The sequence below is a fragment of the Petaurus breviceps genome, unplaced genomic scaffold (assembly GCF_028583685.1).
Source record: "Petaurus breviceps papuanus isolate PSGF00001 unplaced genomic scaffold, PetGlider_PUasm1.0 156, whole genome shotgun sequence".
Lineage (NCBI taxonomy): Eukaryota > Metazoa > Chordata > Mammalia > Diprotodontia > Petauridae > Petaurus > Petaurus breviceps.
The window spans coordinates 436,844-459,757 of record NW_027185720.1 but is presented as its reverse complement, the minus strand read 5'-3'; the positions used below and the strand labels follow the sequence as shown (position 1 = coordinate 459,757).

The window sequence follows — 22,914 nt, the reverse complement described above, 5'->3', positions numbered from 1 at the left end:
TTCCTTCCTTCCTTCTTTCTTCCTCCCTGCCTTTGTTCCTGCCTTTCTTTTCTCTTATTTCTTTCTTTTTCTTTCTTTTTTCCTTCCTTCTCTTCTTCCTTTCTTTCTTTCTTCTGGCCTTTGTTCCTGCCTTTCTTTTCTCTTATTTCTTTCTTTTTCTTTCTTTCTTTCTTTCCTTCTTTCTTTCTTTTCTTTTCTTTTCTTTTCTTTTCTTTTCTTTTCTTTCTTTCTTTCTTTGTTTCTTTCTTTCTTCCTTCCTTCTCTCCTTCCTTTCTTATCTATCTATCTATCTATCTATCTATCTATCTATCTATCTATCTACCCACCTACCTACCCAGCTATCTACCTGCCTACCTACCTAGCTATAGTCTATCCACTTATCTGTAATTTATATCTATATATTATTGATGGACTTGGAATCAAAAAGACCTAATTTCAAATACTGCCTCAGACCCTTACTAGATATGTAAACCTGAGCAAGTGCCTTAACCTCTGAGGTAAGTCTAGATTTCTCATCTGTAAAATGGGGATAACAGTAACACCTAGCTCATAAGGTTATTTTGAGAACCAACTAAGATAAGAAATGTAAAGTACTTTGAAAAACAGAAAGCAGTCAGTCAATAAGTATTTATTAAATGCCTAATATGTGCCAAACATCGGGTTAAGTACTGTTATTATCATTATCATTCTACTTGTGAGATAAAATAAATGAGTAAAAAGTATGTCGCAGGGGTGATGATAGTAATCCCTGATTTGTTTGACTGGGACAACCCCCAGTCACTTGGGACCAGTCCAGAGTTCTCTGGGTCTTCTCAGCAAGGTATCTGGACATAAGGTCTGTCCCCTTGTCAAACATGTGTCTTGCTGGGATGATATGGGGAGCTATTCCTTGGTCCCCAAGGACACTGAAGGCTATCCCAGTACACCAAATCAGAATTACATCATCATCCCATATGTGTGTACATATATGGACACATGCAGAATTTTAAATTTTATGTATGTAGAAAGAATGTGTGTATGTGTGTGCATATGTGTATACATACATATATACATTTGAACACACCTATGTGTATGTATGTGTATATTTATATATGCAGATCAATGATGCAATGAAGAGGACACTGGGTCCAGAATCAAGAAGACGTGGGTTCAAATTCAACTCAAACATTTACTATGTGACCCTGGGCAAGTCACTTAATCCTGTTTGCCTCAGTTTTCTTACTTGTAAGATGACCTGGAGAAGAAAATGGCAAACCACTCCAACATCTCCATCAAGAAAACCCCACATGGGGTTACAAAGAATTGGACATGACTGAAACAACAGGAGAACAATAAATATACATACATACACGTGTGTGTATGTGTGTGTGAATGTGTATGTGTGTGCATGTGTATGTGTGTGTGTGTGTGTGTGTGTGTGTGTGTGTGTGTGCAGAGAGTACCTATAGGGGGTCAGACAAAGCCTATACAGAAGGTAACCTGCCTATGTTGAAGGAAACCAGCTATTCTAAAATATTGAGATGAGGAAGGAAAGTATTACAGTTTGGGGTAAAAGTCTATAGCCAGGGTAAGGATTATCAGAGATATTCAAGGTTTAAATCAAGAAAATTCTGCCATGTTAATGTAAAATTTCCTCTTTTACATTTGCATTTCAATCAATCAGAAAATAATTATTAAATACCTATTTTCTGACAGATACCATAGATACAAAGATCCAGATGAAACAGTCCTTTTCATCAGAGCTTGTATTTCTCTGGTGCCCACTGTTTTTTTAAACAATAAAGAAATGAAAAGGATTCTCTTCCCCAGTAGCAATTTGAATGGATAAAAGTCAATAAAGTCATCAATATTTCAATGAGAATAATATCTACACAGATAAAATTCACTATATAGCAGATTATAAAGTTAATTACATTAATATTTATAATAAAATATTTTATAATATGTTATTATATATAATAATAATTATAATAATTATGTTAACATTTATAATAAAATATTTTACAATATAAACAAATTTATGCAATGGTTTAAGGGGGAAAACCCTCTAAACTTCTATGTAAATTCCAAATCATCATGAGCAACCGAATCATAGAAGAAAAGCTGTGTTCGTGAACAATATTCACAGTAAAGCTCAAGCGTCTCCTATTTCTTCCACATTTAGCAAATCCATTTATAAAGAGCGTGTGATACATAGGAAGGTAAGGGGAATCCAAGTGATATCTGGCCTCCATTTCCTGCTTATGAATTTTTTATCCACTGAATTAATTAGCCACCTGAATTAGTTCTATGTTTTTTCTTGCAATTACTATGGTTAATTTTGAATTTCCTCTCATGGTAAGGCAATTTTAATATAAAAGAATACGATAGAGAGTTAGTTTACGAGATCGTCAAAAAGGACAAAAAGATATTACGGCACTTATTTCTCTTTAACTGGTTACATGTATTTCCATCTATATTGGGTTTTCCTCATTATCACTTCTCTCTGTTTCTTACAAAGAATCAGCGTTTCCTTCTACATCCATTGTAAATGACTCAGAATCACTCATCTTGAAAAGTGTTAGAAAATGTTACCTTTCCTCACATTTCTCTTCCCCCAAAGGCACAAACCATCATTCCTTATTCTTGCCTTTGTTCATTTAAAATCCTGGAATTCTAGACTACTGCCTAGTTCATCCTATGTCTATCCCCCCAATATCCCCACTACAATATATCTATTAGGAATAAACCTAACTCAGGGTAACCTCATAGTTAAGGTTCAACATGGAGTGAGATGAAGTACTTGTAAATCATAGAACAGTTAAAAAAAGATTTATTCAACCCCAAGGTAGCAAGGATATTGCAATAAGGATAAATAGCAGCACTTGTTTTTATAGACTTTTCATATAACTTTCCTCTTCTCCATATGCAAACAGGTAGGGAGGTGCAGTATGGAAACTGTCTTCTGTTATTCAAATATGAAAGGCACCAACCCAAGTGGATGGGACCTTTTATATCCTTAGGTGACCCCAAGCCAGGTGAGCTCTCTAGCAAGTTGCATCAAGGGAGACACAGTTTTAAGCTTTGTTTCATATCCAGGGCAATTGAGTTCTTGATTTTGCTCCAAAGGTCTCACCCCAAGGTTGTGGTAGAACCATCCAAATAAATTCAATGTGAGCATTTATTTCTTGGAAATCAGAAAATCACTATAAATCAGAACTTGATTTATTGTTTTACTGATTGTCTAAACTTAAGAAAGTGAGGGAGAAAATGTTAAAAATGAAAATTAGGGGAAGCAAGGTGATGCTGTGAATAGAGCACTGGGGTCAGGATGACCTGAGTTCAAATCCATCCTCTGATACTTAACACTTACTAGGCATATGGCCTTAAGCAAGTCACTTAGCCCCAATTTCCCTGCCCTCCCCTGTCCAAAAAGCAAAAAAAAATTAAGATTAAACTTATGTATGTCCTGTGTACATATCCCCCCCCCCAAGAACTAGTTAAACATTTACCAGCACACTTCTGCCCCAGCCCATTGAGGGAGGGGAATCATTGATAGATATTGGTCCTGTTAACAACATCCAACAAATATTCATTCAGCCTTTCCTTGAAAACCTAGAGAAGGTAAATCTACTACCTCTCAAAATATCCTGTTTCAGTTGGGGTAGCTGTAACTGTTAGAAAGAATTTATTTATGTAGCAAAACTTAGGACCTCCTTTAAGGCAGGATCCAACCCTCCCTCAGGGTTCCTTTGTAAGAGTTTGGGGGCATCTTTCTCTAATGCTTTTGGTTTCAACCCCTCTTCTAGTGTCTTTCTTTTGCCTTTTAGCCACCACTGTTTAATACTCTGGTTCCATTTAACCAATTAACATAGGTTAGCTTTACAAAGGCATATTTACTGAGAAGATATAACCAGATCCAAAATACAAACATGTATGCCCAACACATAGGGGTCACATTCTCCCCTATTCTTCTGGGGATAGTGGGGATGTGGGCCACTTTCTCCCCTGTCCTACCTGGGGACAGTGGGTATAGGGAGTCACATTTTCTCCTATACTACCTGGGGATGATGGGTTCATACCTAAAGTATTGTCTACATAACATTTGCCCCGCCAGCTTCACCTTTAAATTCCTTTCAAGTTCTTGAAGAGAGTTATCATATTTCCCCTGATCAAAATATCTCCAGTTTCTTCATCCAGTCCTCATAAAGAATGGACTTTGGAACCCTCACCATTTGGTTGTGCTTTGGATGCCTTCCGTTTATCAATATCATTTCTAAAATGTGATGCACAGAATTTAAGACAACACACCAGATGTAATCTAATCAGATCAGAGTATGGAGGGATTGTCACCTTAATCCTGCCAGCAATCTCTCTCTTAATTCAATACCAAGATTGTATTAACTTTTTTTTTGGCTGTCTATATACCACCTTTTTGACTAATATTAAGTGCATTAAATTGTCCAAGATATTTTTCAGATAAACTGCTGTCTAACTATACCTTCCCCATTTTATATTCCCAAGACTGATTTCTGGAAACCAAGAGTAAGACCATAGGTTATACCTAGCAAATTTCATTTTATTAGATCCAGTCAATGGTGTGCTAGGGCCAGATCATACTGGCTCATGAGGATAAAACATGTTAAATTCGCAATGCAAGTATCAACACCTTGGAAACTGGCAAACTGTGTAAATCAGAATTTGATTCACTGTTTTGTTGATTGTCTAGACTTAATACAGTGAGGGAATAAATGTTAATACACATTAAATATCAAGTGTGTCATGTACAATTTTTTAGTGAGCTAGTTGTTAAACATTTACCAGCACCCCCTTGGATTCTGCCCATTTTTCTAAATCTGTCAAGTTCTTTTCATCTTTTGGCATATGGACTCTAACATCCAATGTGTTCACTACCCCCTTCCATCTTTGTGTCACCTGTAGATTTGCTAAGGATGCCTTTTATGCCTTTCTTCATATTATTGCTATTCATCCTTTAATGCTCTTTTATCTTCATTTAATACAAACTCCTTCAATCCATATGAGTAATTACTTCTCTCTTTTCCTTTAAAAGCATAGGACTGGGGCAACCAGGTAGCACAGTGAGTAAGAGCACCAGCTCCAGTGTCAGGATGACCTGGAGATTGAATTCCGGGCTCAGACACTTAGCACCCACCCAGAAACACCTGGCCATGTAACCTTGAGCAAGTTACTTAACCCCAATTGCTTAGGGGTGGCCAGGTGGCTCAGCGAGTAAGATCACTGGCTCCAGTGTTGGGATGACCTGGAGATCGAATCCCAGGCTCAGACACTCAGCACCACACCCAGAAATAACTGGCCATGTAACCTTGAGCAAGTTACTTAACCCCGATTGCTTAAAAAAAAAAAAGCATAGGACTAATTTCTTTGGTGATGAAGGGAGGATGATCTCAAGTGGTATTACGAACACATAACATCTGATTGGATTTAATGCCATCTATCAAAATCTTTCTTTGCACCTTGCTTCATGGAGAATATCCATGCCTTTCAGTGAGGAGGTTATAGACATTTCTCATGTGCTATATCCTTTATGGTCTTTGCCATATGTTTCATTGCAGTCATTCCTTTTATTTTAAAGGAGCTTGAGCTAGAGCATATATTCATATCGATTTAAAGGGCTCATAGGTAAATGTTACATAACCAGTAGGTGTTTATTCCAAACGATATATTCAGGGGCCCCTTTCATATGTAAACAGTTTGATTGTTGAAAAGGACAGTACAAGGGCATGCTGGTCAATGTTGAACAACTAGATCTCCAGAAAAAAGGTATTAATGGCACACTCTTAAATTTGATCTGCATCATTACTAATTTTATTCATCACTTTCTTAAGTCTAAACAATTAAAAAATAACCAATAAATCCAACTTTGACTTGTAGCACTTGATGATTTCCAGAGAGTAAATGCACACTCTGCAAATTTTACAACTGGATCCAACACCCCCCCCCAGGGCAGTAAATTGAAATATTATTGGATGATAGACTTGTTATGGTAATCATATTATGCCATAATTATCACATACAATAATATGGCAAAGGAGTTATGATTTATGTTCATCATAAGGAATTATCTGTTTAAGAACTCTTTATCAACACAGCAATGATGGTTTACCAGTGATCTATAATTTGTGTCTTTGGAATATGATACACAATTACAATACTGATAAATACTAACATTTATCCAGTGCTTACTTACTATTCGAGGCAGTGCACTAAGTGCTTAACAATTATTGTCTTACTTAACCTTCCCAACAACACTGGGAGCTATGTGCTTTTATGATTCCCATTTTGTCAGTGAGGAAACTGTGGCAGGCAGAGACTTGCCCAAGGTCACACGGCTAGTAAGTGGTTGAGCCTGGATTTGAACTCAGGTCTTCCTGACTCCACCCAACCCTCTATCCACAATACCTCCTAGTTGCCCTCTACTTTATGGAAATTAAATGGCTTGCCTAAGATCATACAACTAGAATGTGTTGGATGCAGAATTAGAATCTAGGTCTCCATGACTTATGAACTAAGCATTCTGTGCACTATAGTGCTTCTATATAGTATTTATAACTTATAAAATAGTGGTGATGATGGTATAACCCAACCACTCATTCAGTTAAATCAGGGGTATTTTAACTTAGAGTCTGTAATTATATATATATATATATATACATACATACATACATACACACTGCATTCTAATTTAGTTGGTTTGCATACACACACACACACACACATACACACTGCATTCCAATATAGTTGGTTTGCTTTGGATTCTCATTCATTTACTTTATACATTTAGAAGACATTATTCTGAGAAGGGGTCCATAGGCTTTACCAGATGGCCGAAAGGGTCTAGGATACAAAAATAGCTAAGAACCCGTGACTTAAGCCCAGCTGTTTTATTAACCCTAAGTAATATACTTTAAATTAAATTTAGTTTGGCAGAAAATGTATGGTTTCTCTTTTATTAGCATTCTGTTATGTTCTTGATTAAAAAGAAAAGTATCTGAGAACCAGTAAATCTTGGGAAACGCTGTAAATTATTAATTTCCATATATAAACTTAACTTAGCTGCTAAACAGGGAGACTGTCTAAGCTGTTTTATAGGGTAGAGGTCACACTACATCAGGTCCATCATAGGCATTGTAAAAACTAAAGGAAGTGGGTGGTTTTTTTCAAGGCTGAGTGGTTTAGGGTGTTTGTGGAAACTTCTAATAATCAGCGTGTACTGAAAAGGAATGAGAGATTTCCTGTCCTCATATTGCTAAGAAAAGCAGATTTTCCTTACTGGAGAAGTCTAGGAGGGCAAGAACAGAATTTTCATTTCTCTGACACACAGACTGTCCAGTTTATTCTTGCTCACAGTTACCATGCTGATAGAGAGTCTTGAGTTATATTCTTAATTCTGTGTAAAGGACATTTTGCACTTAATATTATGTATATTTCTTCCCACAAATATTTAAATACTTCAGTGGTTTGTGATTCATTCAGCACTCCCTCAATAATTTAGCAGACTAGAGAGTTTTCATAAGTTGCTATGGCTCCAGATTTCACCTTCTCATAGCCAAGCTAAGGGTGAACCTCTCTGAACTTAGCTAGGCTTGTCTACAGACAAGAGACCCACAATCCATCTCCAGGACAAGACCTGAAATTTTCCCAATTCAATTTAATAACACATATTTGTACCTTTATAAGCACCTACTATGTGTAAGCCATTCATAGCAGGCACTTGGAGATACAGAGACAATAATAAAACAGTATTCGAGGAACTTATTATACATACTACATGCAAACAAATTGTTAATATCACAGTACACATAAAATCAAGGCAGTATGGTGCTATGGAGAATCACCTGGCCTTGGATTCAAGAAGACCCAGATTCAAGTCTTCCCTCTTGACACAGACAACTAAGTAGTGTGACCCTCAATACATCACTTACACTTTCATTACTCAGTTTTTACTCAAAGACTATTAATTGCAAAATAGCTGAAAATCTTCATTTAGAAAAGGAACTTTCTCACTTGGAGTTTCCTATTGTAATGAAGTCATAAATCTAGAAATCCTACAAACACACACACACACAGAGTAATGCAAAGTAGGTTCAAGAATGAAAGATAGGAAAGATTAGGAAAACCTTCATCTAGGAGGAAGTCTCATTTGTTTGTTTATTGTTTTCAGCATTCATTTTTACAAGATTTTGAGTTCTAAATTGTCTCCCCCTCCCTCCCCACCCATCCCCACTCCCCTACCATGTGCAATCTGATGTAGATTATACTTGTGTAATCATATTAAACATATTTCCACACTAGTCATGTTGTAAAGAAAAATTGGAACCAGGGGCAAAACCACAAGAAATAAAAAAAGACACAAAAAAGAAAATAGTATACTTCAATCTGCATTCAGACTCCATAGTTCTTTCTCTGGGTGTGGATAGCATTTTCTATCAGGGGTCTTTTGGAATTGTCTTAAACCTTTGCATTACTGAGAAGAGCTAAGTCTATTAAAGTTGGTCCTCACACATGCGCACAACGTTGCTGTTACTATGTACAATGATCTAGGAGGTAATCTTTGAAGGAAGTGAAGAAGGAGAACATTTCAGATAGATGGGACTGCTTACACAAAGACCCAATTCCATCCTGCAAATGTTTAGTAAGTGCCTACTATGTATAAGATAATCTTCTGAGCAAAGAACTAGGGACGCCAAGACATTCCCTGGTTTCAAGTAGCTGTTGTCCTACCTTCTTCTTTGGTAGGAGCTGACAGTCTATTGGAGCCACAGAATTAGCCCTCAAGAATCTCAGATGACCTCTTGCCTATGATACAACATCTGAAGAGTAAATTAGTGGGGGAGGACAGAAATCACTGATTTATTTTATCTAACACTTTGTGCCTTTAAGGTTTTGTTATCTGATTTCCTCTACCTGAAAAATGACCCTAAAATATCAAATACATTGCTGTTTAAACTTTAGCTGAATCATGTGCAATGGTAAGCAAGCCAATGTTTTGTCAATGAATAGTCTGGTGTACATGAGGAAGAAAGACTTTTTTTCCTAATGGATACTTGGTAATTTCAGACTGGAATATCCATTTGCCTTCACATAGTTAGCCAGAGCAGTACAACAGCATTTTCAAGGTAGTCTAAAGATACCTAGACTCACCTATTCATGGCAGAATGGATAGCATTGCTTGCTAGCCTATTCTCAAATCTGAGAGGATTCATGTTTGCCAGGTTGGCAAAAGTAATGCCCAGGAAGGAAATAATAGTTACAGACTTGCTCAATTCTACTTTGACCTCCATTATTTGACAAATTAATATCCTTAGGGCAAGTAGCCCCATCCCGCTAGACCAGGAGTAGGGAGCCTGCAGCCTCAAGGTTCTAGATTCCCCACCCCTGCTCTAGACTCTGATTTCCTCTTCTGTGAATTGGGAGAAGTGGACTGGATTGTCAGTTCTTGAATGGGGATCCATGGGTCTTCCAAATCATATTGAAATTAAGATATAATTTTGCCCATCCAAATTCACAAACCCATTAATATCAATCCACACACTTGGGAAGGATAAAATACATCTTTGTTTCAAAATAGTTGCCTTTATAATCTATGTATTTTATTTTATGTCCTTGAAAATACATTTGGAGAAGGAGGTCCATAGGCTTCACCAAACTGCCAAAGGGGTACAATACCATGGAGAAAAAAGATCACAAACTCCTATTCTAGATAATGATTATCTCTATACCATCTCCTGATTTGGCATCAGTGTGCCAATTTAAGAATCCATCTAGGTTATTCAGAAAACTTGTCTTTCTTCCTACTTATTACTGATCACTAATCATCTTTCCAGTTCCATGATTCTTTGACTGGCTTATTTATGTGGCATGTAAGGAACTGGATGGGAAGTATTTTCAGTCAAAGAAAACGTAGGAGTGGGTGAAGTCAGGAAATATTCTCCATGATTTTTGGCACAGATCACTATACCCTGGTTTCCTATGACTGCCCTCTGATGTGACTAAGAGATGCTCCTTTTATTCAAAGTTAGTAAAAAAAAATCTGTCTCATGTAAATAAGTTTTAGCTCTTCTGAAGCAAAATATATTGATATTGTCACTTCATCCCAGATGATTGTTTTACATAACTTCATCCCAAAGATATGAGGCAAAGCTCTTCATATTAATAGAATATTACATAGTATCCACATGATCTTCTCATTTGGCATCAGTGTGCTAATTCAATCATTCATTTTGACTATTCTTATCTTTGCCCACACTTATGACTGGACAGTTATATTCCTAGACTAATTAATTACCTTGACATCATATAGCATATTTTCCCCAAAACTTTTTATATTCCAAATGAGACAAATCGTTGGGCTGCTTCAAAAAAGGCAGAATTTTGGCCACTGAAAAACCCTCACCATCTGATTAATCAAGAAGTATTTGCCAGACAGTGTACTAAGCATTGGGGAAACAAAGAAAAACAAATAAGGAAAGTTCCTCTCCCCAAGAAACTTATATTCTAATGGAGGGATCAATAGGTGTGTGTGTATGTATATATATATATATATATATATATACACACACACACATGTATTTATATATACATTTATACACACATACATATATAATATTTATAATGCTATGTATAATATAATTAATATGACATTAATACAATTTTATTTATATAAATATTATATTCTTTATAATATTACATGATCTATAAATGTATGCATAAACATGATAGTTACAAAGTAGATCCACAGTAATGGTGGAGTTGGGATACATAACATTTTGGTATCATAGACCACTTTGGCAGTCTAGGGTAGGCTATGGACCCCTTCTCAGAAGAATATTTTAAATGTCAAAATAAATTACATAGGATTAACAAAAAAATAATTATATTAATACAGTTATTGGCATATTAAAAAAAAGTTCATGGACTCCAGGTTAGGACTCTCTGCTTTAAAGGGAAGGGTCCTGGCCCCCAAGCTTTCTTGTGAGGTAGTGAATTCCCCATTGCCTTTAGATATTCAAGTGGGGGGTGCTAGATTGTATAAGGCTTCCTGTAGAATATGGCACTTAAACTGAGTCTTAAAGGAAGTTACTGATTCTAAGAAGTGAAGGTGAAGAGAAAAAAAACCTTCTAGATATCAAGGACAATGATTGGAATGGCAGGAGGAAAAGATGAGGACTATTGTGTGTGTGGTGGGGAAGAAGTAGAGTAGTATGACTGGGCTATAATTCTTTGACATTTCCTTTCTTGCCCAACTACGTCCTATTTTAGCATCATTTAGCACTTTCAAGTTAACCTTAGACATGGGATTATGACAGACTTGTATTGTAAATGGCGTAAACCATTTCTGGATAATTGATGGACACTTTGGAAGGGATGAAAAGGAGAGAAGATTCCACTGCCCCATTCTACCTCTAAGGGAATGGAGCCACAAGAGCATGAAATCCAGGTGGCTTCCTGAGCAGGGTCATTCCAGAAATGACTTGTGTAAATGTTTGTTGAGTTGAATTGAAATGACTTAAATTAACTGAAGTAAGGAGATATCTGTATGTAGTCAGTGGATATTGACAAAATGACTATTAAAATCCTATACCATTTTTCCATGTCAATAACTTGCAATAAAATGGAATACACCAGAAACACTGCATTATCTGACAGCTCCTTTCAAATATCTCAAGGGTGGCCATGTTAGAGAGGGATTAAATACATATAGAGTCACTTCCCAATGGGAGATTTAAACTCAACATAAGGAAGAACATTGTAGTAATTCTGCCTAACAGCATAATGGACGTCCTTCAAGGGTAGTGAGTTCTCTGTTGCCTAAGGCATTCAAGTAGACCATGGCTCAATGTCTTTCAGAGATATTTTAAGGGCATGAGGATTCCTGTGTGAGGTGAGAAGTACACCTGAAAGTCCTCAGAATTCCTTCCATCTCTTTAGATTTCAAGATTCTGTGCTATCTGGCATTCAACTCACTGACACTTGAGTTCATGAGGAATCTATTCCAGGTAATCTACTTAATTTGAACTTTTCTTTTGATTATTAGATCCTCTCAGCAGAGTGTGTTTGAAGCCAAAAAATCCAACTGATTCTTTGAGTACCTACATTAATGCTAACTACATCAGGGTGAGTAAATAAACATGTATTTCTTCTAGATGGTTATAACAATTTCATTCTTTGCCCTTCCTGCCACTGCTCTCCCAATGATGTAGCCTAAGAGTTATTTGATTTCTTTATTAACTATTTTGTGCCTTTTCCTTAACTGTTAGCATTTTTAGTGGCACATTTATAGTCTTCCCTATCTGGGCCTTGGCAACTTCTTGTTCTCATGGGTTGTCCAAGTGGGTACCATAATGCTATGCTTGGCTTCCTAGAAAAACTGCTGCATAAAATCTGAGCTGATATTCAATGACATTCTCCTAGTCTATGTTGCTTTTGGACCCACATAGCTTTTTTGTTCTGTAGATCTTTCACCTAAATTTCTGGAGCAAGGCATGAATTTAAAGCCAATATTTTTGTCTCTGCATTTAAACCAGGGTTACAGTGGTGAGGAGAAAGCTTTCATCGCCACACAGGGGCCCATGATTAACACCGTGAATGATTTCTGGCATATGGTCTGGCAAGAGGACAGTCCCGTCATTGTTATGATCACAAAACTAAAAGAAAAAAATGAGGTATGATTTTTGCATGCTTGCCAACATTATGTGTGAACCCACACTGAAGGAAAGATCTTCCATTACTAAAAAATGGCAGGCTCTTGACAACATTTTAAAGACAGAAACTTCCAAGTATTTAAAGATTAGGCTATTTTTACACTTTCATATAGTCCACTACTAATATTCTTCTCTAAATTAGAATGGTATCTTTCTTCCAGAGAGGCAAAAAACTTAGTATATCCAAAAAGCATCTCTGTCATACCGATATCATCAAAAGAACATAGATCTAGATCTCAAAATGATCTTCAAAACCATCCTGTCTGACAACCTCAAGTGAAGAAACTGAGACCTAGAGCTTTGCCCAGGTTCACATGTCTCATGTACAGAGGGGGATTTGAATTCTGGTCTTCCCAGCCCCCATATACAAGCAACACTCTACTCACTATGCCATTTATCATACCTATTTTAGAGATGGGAAAATCAAGACCTACAAATAATTAATTACTAGCCCTAAGATCTTACAAATAGTTCAAAAAGAGGGTGAAAAAGGAATCCAAGTTTCCTGTCCATTTTAAAGAATTTTCTAGTGGAGAAGAGGGTCACAAATGTATAGGAGATAGTGTAAGACTTGGAATCATGATACCCTGAGTTTAAGTACTGACTCAGTATGTGTATTTCTCACTGTGTGATCCTGAGCAAGTCATTTAACCTCTATCAGTCTCAGTTTCCTCATTTATAAAAAGAGGACAATCATAGTATCTACCTGCTAGAATTGTTGTGATGAGAAAATGTTGGTAAGGCACTCTGTGAACCTTAAAAGAATTATGTAACTGCTATCATCATCATCACCACCACCACCACCATCGTCATCATCACAACCATCATCATCATTGCCATTACCATTACCACGACCACCACCACCATCATCATCACCCTCATATCATAGATTGAGTTTGGAAAGGATCTTCAACCTCATCAAGTTCAACACCCATTTTGTTGGTTAGTCATTTTTCAGTTGTGTCTGAGTCTTCCTGACCCCATTTGGGGTTTTCTTGGCAAAGATCCAGGAGTAGTTTGCCATTTCCTTCTCCAGCTCATTTTATAGATGAGGAAACTGAGGCAAACAGGGTGAAGTGACTGGCCCTGGATCACACAGTTAGAAAGTGCCTGAGACCAGATTTAAACTCAGGAAGATGAGTCTTCCATTCACTATGGCACCTAGGTGTCTAATTTTATACATAAAGAAATAGAGGAATAGAAGTTAAATGCTTTGCCCATGGTCACACAGCTAATAAATTATTTTATTTTTTTTTCAAATGCTTTATTAACTTCTGGTTTATATAATTCATTTCCGCCAGATTTTGAATTACAAATTTTCTCCCCGGTTTTCCCCTACCCACCACCCCAAAATAGCAGTCCCACATGACCTCCCCTCCTCCAATCTGCTCTCTCCCATATCTTCTCCCATACCCCTTTTGACTTTTCCAGGGGATCTCTATGTCCTAGTGCCTGTATATCTTATTTCCCAATTATATGTAAAATAGTATTAATAATTGTATTTATATATTTTTAAACATTTGATTTTAAAACACTGAATTCCAGATTCATTCCCTTCCATGCTTGTCACCCACCCTTACTGGGAAGATAAGCAATTCAGTATAGGTTATACATGTGTAGCTATGCAAAACATTTCCATAGTAGATATATTGTAAAAAGCTGACTATATTTCCCTCCCTCCTATCCCACCTTCCACTTGTTCTATTCTCTACTTTGATCCTGTCCCTTTTCAAAAGTGGGTGCTTCTAATTTCCCTCCCCCCCAGCCTGCCCTCCCTTTCATCATGCCCCCTCTCATCCCCTTTCCCCCTACTCTCCTGGAGGGTGAAATACCCTATTTAGTGTGTATTTCATTCCCTCCCTGAGCCAAATTCAATGAGAATAAGGTTGTTCCTTTTTGCCTTCCTATTCTTCCCCTCCATTGTAACCATTTTCCCTTGCCTCTTCTATATGAGATAGTTTGCCCCATTCTGTCTCTCCCCATCTCCTCTCATTATTCCTCTCTCATCTCTTAATTTCACCTTTTAAGTATCATCCCTTCCTATTAAATTGGTCCTGTGACCTCTATCTATGTATACTGTAAACATATATACACACATTTACATATGTATTCATATGCCCATATACCCTCATATATAGACATATATAAATATATATTTCTCTTCCTTCGACTATTTTCATACTGAGAAAAGTTTCATCAGTTACAATTATTGTTTTTCCATATAAGAATGTTAATAGTTCAACTTTGATAAGTTCCTTATGATTTCTTTTCCCTGTTTAACTTCTCAAGCTTCTCTTGTTTCTTGTTTCTGAATGTCAAATTTTCTATTCAACTCTGGTTTTCTCAGCAAGAATGCTTGAAAGTCCTCTATTCCACTGAATGACCATATTTTCCCCTGAAACATGATACTCAGTTTTGCTGGGTAGGTGACTTTTGGTTTTAATCCCAACTCCTTTGCCCTCCGGAATATCATATTCCAATCCCTTCAATCCCTCAGTGTAGAAGCTGCCAGATCCTGGGTTATCCTGATTGTGCTTCCACAATATTCAAATTGTTTCTTCCTGGCTGCTTGTTAATATTCTCTCCTTGATCTGGGAATTTCAGAACCTGGCTATAATATTCCTAGGAGTTTTCTTTTTGGTATCTTTTTCAGGAGATGATCAGTGGATTCTTTCAACCTCTATTTTGCCCTCTGGTTCTAAAACATCAGGGCAGTTTTCCTTGAGAATTTCTTGGAGGATGATTTCTAGATTATTTCTTTGATCTTGGCTTTCAGGTAGTCCAATAATTTTTAAATTATGTTTACTGGATCTATTTTCCAGGTCAGTGGTTTTTCCTGTGAGATATTTCACATTGCCTTCTATTCTTTCATTTGTTTGGATCTGTTTAACAGCATCTTGATTTCTCATAAAGTCATTAGCTTCCATTTGCTCCAATCTAATTCTGAAGAAATGATTATCTTCAGTGAGCTTTTGAGATTCTTTTTCCATCTGACAAATTCAGCTTTTTAAGCCATTCTTCTCCTCATTGCCTTTTTGAGCCTCTTTTGCCATTTGAGTTACTCTATTTTTTAAGGTGTTATTTTCCTCAGTCAAGCTGTTGACTCTCATTTCATAATTTTCTTGCATCATTCTCATTTCTTTTCCCAATTTTTCCTCCACTTCTCTTATTTGCTTCTTAAGGTCCTCTATGGCCTGTAACTAGATTGTATTATTCTTGGAAGCTTTTGGTGCAGGATTTCTGACTTCACTCTCTTCCTCCTATTCCATGCTTTGATCCTTTTTGTCCCCCAAATAGGAGTCTAATGTTGGATTGCTTTGCTTCCTTTGCCTGATCATTTTGCCACTCAATTACTTGACTTTTGGGCTTTTTGCCACAGTAGGACTCTGCCACCAGACAGGAGCTTTTGTCCCAAATGCTGGGGTTTTCTCAGCTGCCGGAGATATTAGATGGGTGCCCTCTCTGAAGCCTCCACATGCTCTGACAAGCTGGTCACACACCCCAGGACCTCTACTCTAGGCTGCAATCCAGATCCAAGCAGGTTAAAGCAAAAGCAATTACCCCTCAGACCGGTCGCTTTGTCCCCCTACACTCTGCAGGCTGAAGCTGCCATGTGGGGGCGGCTGAGCTGCAGTCCTCAGTGGCTTCTCACCCCAGGGGAAGAGGCCAGTGCACTCCCATCTACTGGGTCCCAAAGTCCACACTGCACTGACTTCTCACTCTGTCCTTATCATCTATGTGTTGATAATTATGGACTGCCACAGCTGCTGGTAATCTGGAGTCCCTGCAGCCGGTGCTTGGTCAGGCCCACCCTGCAGCTTAAACCTTGGTGTGGGGCCGGGGTCGGCTCCCAGAGTGCTGGTTGATTCCTGCCAGCCTGCTGGGCTGTCCTCAGCAGGAGGTTAGCTTCTTCGTGTCATTTTGTGGGTTTTGTAGCCCCAAAGTTTGTTCAAGAGTCCCCTTTCATATGAATTGGAGGAGGTCACATAGCTAATAAATTTCTGAGGCAGGATTTAAATTCATATCTTCCTGATTCCACATCCAGTACTCTATCTTCTCTCAGAAAAAAAATGTGATTTTTCTTAAAATGTTAGTCTATATTTCATACATCCTTCAGGATACCTTGAGATCAATATATAAATCCATCATTCTTCCAGCACTCTGACCTTATTATTTCTTAGCTGCCAAAACTAGAGAAACTTCTTTCTCTTCCCCATTTCAACCATGTACAAGAATGCTTCACTCCTCCTCATTATTGAAAAATGTGCCACCTCAAATACCCTGAAGTCTAAAATTCGATTTTCTGCCCACATCCTCCTGTTCTTCCACTCTCTCATTCCCTACACACAGAGGACTTTGTCACTGTCCTTACTGTGATCTCTGGGCTTCTGCCTCTCACCTGTGATTCAAGTGCATCTCTGGCTTCAGTAACACAGATCCTAGGCTCAGCTGATTCATCTATCTGTTAGCATCCTAGATTGCCTCCCTTAATTGCTCAATGGAGCAATCTCCAAGCCTCTGTAACACCCTCCCCCCACTAATCAATTTCTCTACTTTGGGACTTTGGAGCTTTTTTGGATCCAATCATAAAAGTGGGTTGATTTCATCCCCTATAAATTTCATGCTGCCTAAGCTTAGCTGAGCCTTCACTGCTTCTCAATAGTCCTTTTATTCAACTCAACTCCCTACTTACAATCTCAACAGATGACCTCATTGCTTTTTTTTTTCCCTGACACTCTCAAAGCCACTGAACAATTAATTCCTTTACCTCCTGTCCTCCATATCTCCAAACGTCTCTGTTTCATCACCCATGGACTCTTCTTTTTCTTCTGGCTCAAAGAAACAAGTATCCCATCTTCACAAGGCTTCTCTCTTCAGCTGTGTCTTTGATCCCACTACCTCTTCCCTCTTCCATGGACCATGTTTTATTTAGCTCTGCATCTTTAATTGCATTTTGCACAGAGATTTATATTAAAATAATAAAGTATGGAGTTAACTGAGTTGAATATTAGTGGTACCAAATATGCTCAAATTTATATGAATATTTCAAATTCACACTGTTGAAAAGAGTGTAAAATGACTGAGCTTTCATCTACATTCTTTCTACAAATGTTAAGACTTAGTTACATTATATCCTAATTACCTACTAAATGCGAGAAATAATATAACTTACATTTATACAGAATTTAATAGTCTACAAAGCATGACTCTTGCAACAGCCTGAATTCAAGAAGACAGTTTGTCATGATGTCCTTAAGGACAAAGATCAAGATATCTCTTTTTTCTTTCTCTTTCTTTCTTTCTTTCTTTCTTTCTTTCTTTCTTTCTTTCTTTCTTTCTTTCTTTCTTTCTTTCTTTCTTTCTTTCTTTCTTTCTTTATTCTTCCTCCCTCCCTCCCTCTCTTCCTCCCTTTCTTTCTTCCTTTCATCCAGGCCTATGATTTAATGAGTATTGGGAACTTCCAGTGTGAAAGTCTTAATGACTTTTACATAATCAATCTATTAATAAACATGCATTTGTTCAGTATCTACCATGTTGCCAGGAACTGAGCTAGGCAGCAGGAAGGCAAATACAAAAACAATCCCTTCCCTCAATGACCTTACCTTCTACTGGATTAAACAGTTAGTATGTGTCAGAGCTAGGACTTAAACTGAATCTTCCTGACTCCACAGTTGGCCCTCCATCTGCTACACTATGATATTGCTCTATGAAGAGATAGGTAAATAGTGGCAAAGTTAGGACAATTTGGAACCCTTTAGATGATAGAACCTAGAGAATAGTGATTATTGGTTCCATGTAAGCCTGGAAGGAGGAACCAAGTGATGTGCCTTAAGTATCTCTTCTGGGTGCCGTGTTGCTAGATATTTTTATCAATTAGAAGGAATTTAATAAGCATTTATTGTGTGCCTATTGTATTCATAGTGCCATATTAGGTGCTAGAGATTCAAAGACAAAATGAAGATTCACTAGAAAGACTTGGATAAAGGTATAGAAGGTCTTTCATCTCAGAGTTTTGTGTTTGATATGAAATTGAGGAAGGATATTTAGTTAAGATGATACATGACCAGGATCCCAAAAGTCAGATATACTAAAATGAAATTTACTAGGAACAAATTTAAAGTCCTAGGTTTGGATTAAATTTAAAAAGCTAGTGGAAATTAATGATGTAAATCAGAAGTTAATAAAGCATTTGAAAAATTTAAAAAAATTAAAAACCTATACAACTAAAGGATGGGAGGGATATAGTTAGTGAGCAGCCCATATTAAGAACAAAAAGGACTTGGAATTTTTGGTACAATATAAGCCTAATGTGAATTAATACTATGATATCGCAATCAACAATCCTAATATCTAGGCTACATTAAAATTTGAAAGAGGTAAAAGTCCTGATGTAATCTGTCAGAACACATTTGGAATGTTGTATTTAGTTCCAGATGCCACATTTTAGGAATGTCATTGGCAAACTGGTGTGTCCAGAGGAAGGTGGCCAGAACAGAGAACTATATCATTTGAAAGTTTCAATAGCTCCTCAACTAAACCTTGAAGGAAGACAAGAAAACTAATAGGTACATTTCTTCTTCGAAGTAGGATGGGGAAGGATTTTATTCCTAAAGTGGGAGGTGGATTGTTAGAGGTAAGATATAATTTCTCATGTTCAAGGAATAGCCAATTGTACAGTTGGGTTGGAATGTGGAGTACACAACATAGAGTTGGAAAAATAGGCAGGAGTCAAGTTGTATAAGGCTTTAAATGACAAAGTGCCTATCTTTTGGGCAATGAGAAGCCACTGAGGCAATGAAGAGTTTTGAGAACCAAAGTGACATTGTCAAACTTGTGCCTTGGGAAGATTAAGCTGATTGGAGAGAGATTGGAAAGAGGGGAGATTGAGGACAACAGGATGAATTAGGAGGAGTTGAAGAAAAAGCTGATGAAGGATTCAATTAGGAAGATGGCTGAGAGATGTTGTGGAGATAAAATCCACAGGACTTCATTACTAAGTAGATAAGGAGGGTAATGAGGGAGAAAGAATAGAGAGGGATGATTCCAAAGTTACATGTCTTGGTGCCTGGGAGAATGGTGGTACCTTCAGCAAAAAGGAGGATTTTGAAAGTAGTATGATGCTTAGGGGATAAAGACATATTGTGTTTGTGATGCCTATAGAATGATGCCTACTATGTACATATATGGATGTGTGTGTATTTATGTATAACTGCCTATGTATTTGTGTGCTTATTTATATAGAGTGTACATATTATATAGGTATTTGTGTACACATATGTGGAGCCTGTATGCATCTATACATGTAGTATGCATGCATGTATGTATTTATTTATGTATGTACGAGATGATGCAGTACAGAGTTCCAGAGAGGGAACTCTAGTGATATAATATAGAAATAGATAGGTAGATAGATTGCTACATCTTTCTATCTGGCTTTTTAATTATATAGTTATCGCCATGGAGGAGGCTAGGTGGAGCCGTGGAGAAGAATACCAGGCCTGGAGTCAGGAAGGCTCATCTTCCTGAGTTCAAAGCTGGCCTCAGCCACTGAATGCTTTTCCCTTCTCCAAAATGAAATTCAAGGCTACAACTTCTTACCAAATAGTACTAATAATTGGCTCTCTTTTCCCCTGTGGCATAAGAAAATAATCTTTTACAAGCCATCACAAGATTTGCTTCATTATGTGTTCTATCTACTATTCAGCCTTTCTTTCTCTTTTAAATATTTTAATAGGAGCCTGGCTTAGAGCACAGTCCAAAATGCCATTCTTTCCTCTTCTCTTTCTGCCTTAGAATTTATCTTTCCCTTTCCTCTCCTTCCCCTTCCTTCTCATTTCCCTCTCTCTCTCTTTTTATTTTTTCCCTCTTTTCTCCCCTCCCCTTCTTCTCTTTCATCCCACATTCACTGTTTCCCTCCTTTCTGCTCCCTTTCTTTGCCACCCCCTCTACCTTTGACCCCTTGACTCTATTGTTTTCATCTCCTTTATTTCTCTCTATTCTCTTTTGGTCTGCAGTGTTATCCATTACTTCTAGGCCTGTCTCTACCTTAATAGATTGTTTTTCAATTTTCCCTTATGCCTCTGCCTTGCCCATTCATCTTTTGTCCCTATTCTGCCCTAGTATTTGTATTCCTTATTTATCATTTGTCCCTGTTCACTGTCAATCCTCCTTCCCCCACCCAGTCCAGCCCTTTTCCTCCTATTTATCAACCACTGCCAAACTCTACAAAGTGTGCCATGGAGACAGGGGAGCGTCAAAAGAAAGTATATATGAAGGGAGATTATGCTATACAAAACCATAAAATTATAAAGATTGAAACACACCTTGTAAAATTCATGACAGCATCTTCATAGTTCTTCCAACTTTTTTTTGCCAATTGCTATGAGATTGTGTTCTTAAACTATACTCACATATCACATACTTTGATATTCTACATGGTCTGTATGTTTTATCTGACGAAATTTAAGAGGGGGGAAAATAAGCCCAAATCACTGCTTTAGAATCTATTTTGTTAATAGTGTAGGTGTTCAGGGGCAGAAAATTGGTCTTCCCCAGCACCATTATTATTTGGTCCTGCTGCATATTTATCAATAAATAAAATCCAAAAGAATATTTATGAGACAAAATATTGCATAAGAATTTTAAGATGCATTGCCATCATTGTGAAAGCCTATCATAAATTGCCTACCATTCAATTTGTCAGCCAAATGGTACATATTAATTTTCTCCACTCTATAGTAAAAGATAGAGAAATGAGTCATTGGATCTCTCATAGTAGAGTTTTGATATATCAGAGGAATACAATGTGTCAGTCAGTAAATTTCTATCAAATGACACGTAAATTATAATTGTACTTCTCTACTAGAAAGTATATTCAAAAGATAGTAATAATAATAATGGTAGGGACAGCTAGGTAGTGCAATGGATTGGGCACTAAGCTTGAAATCAGGAACTCATCTTCCTGAGTTCAAATGCAGCCTCAGACACTTGCTAGCTATGTGACCCTGGATAAGTCACTTCATCCTGTGTGCCTCAGTTCCTCATCTGTAAAATGAGCTGGAGAAGAAAATGGCAAACCACCATTGCCAAGAAAACCCCAAATAGGATAACAAAAAGTTGTGATCAATTTACAATTTACAAGACTCAACAACAACAATAATCTACTCAACTACAAAAAGATTGCAGTATGAGTTAGTGGAGGAAGCTCTCACAATAGCAGACAAAAATCACAGATCATATAATAATAGCTTAAATTTATATAAGTATAGTCCACATTTGGGGCAGCCAGGTAGCACAGTGAGTAAGAGCACCAGAGTTGGGATGACCTGGGATCAAATCCGGGCTCAGACACTTAGCATCCACCCAGGAACACCTGGCTGTGTAACCTTGAGCAAGTTGCTTAACCCCAATTGCTTAGGGGCAGCCTGGTAACTCAGTGAGTAAGAGCACGGACCCCAGAGTTGGGATGACCTAGGATCGAATCCAGACTCAGATACTTACCACCACACCCAGAAATAACTGGCCATGTAACCTTAAGCAAATTACTTAACCCCAATTGCTTAAAAAAATAGTTCACATTTATTCAAAAAACCTTACAGGTTTATAAAGTAGTTTTTTTGTCGCAACCTTGCAATCTAAGTAAAACAAATAATCTCATCCCCCATTTTACATATAACTCAAAGAGGTCAGGTGATTGAAGCAAGATTCACAAGTAAAACATGTCACAGCTGAGATTCTAATCTAGATTTTCTATACTTCGAAACTAGAGCTCTGTCCTCTTCACCATTCTTTCTCCACATCTAGTTTGGCCTTCTTGGTTGAGCCTTGATGGTGTAAATGGTGGTTGTCTTCTACCGCTGCTATGATCAACTTTATATGTCATTCCAGCCTTACTGCCACATACTGTGAATGTGTGTTTAGAAAATACATTAAGTCACAACTTTCTCCATGACTATATTTTTGCAAAGGGCAAATTCCTCTAAGATCCCTTCCTTTAGCTGTGTTCTGAGTAGGACAATAATTTCTCAATTCTTAGACCTATAAATGCATTCAATCTGCCACTGTTCTTACAAGGTTATATATTCTTAGTATTAAAGCCATGTGGAGATTTTTAATCATGTGTATACCCCAGAGATAGGATGATATAGTAGAAACACTGCTAGGCTCAGAGTCAGGAAGACCAGGGTTTGGC

The 22,914-nt window shown here is 37.4% G+C and overlaps 1 protein-coding gene across 1 annotated transcript in view; it reads left to right on the top strand.

Annotated features, from left to right (window-relative positions):
* PTPRR (protein tyrosine phosphatase receptor type R) overlaps positions 1–22,914 on the top strand; it is a 380,321-nt gene that overhangs the window by 289,300 nt on the left and 68,107 nt on the right. The window contains exons 9-10 of the mRNA XM_069081929.1: positions 12,056–12,135; positions 12,546–12,683. Coding sequence (XP_068938030.1) covers positions 12,056–12,135; positions 12,546–12,683 — 218 coding nt within the window. The remainder of the gene's footprint in view (positions 1–12,055; positions 12,136–12,545; positions 12,684–22,914) is intronic.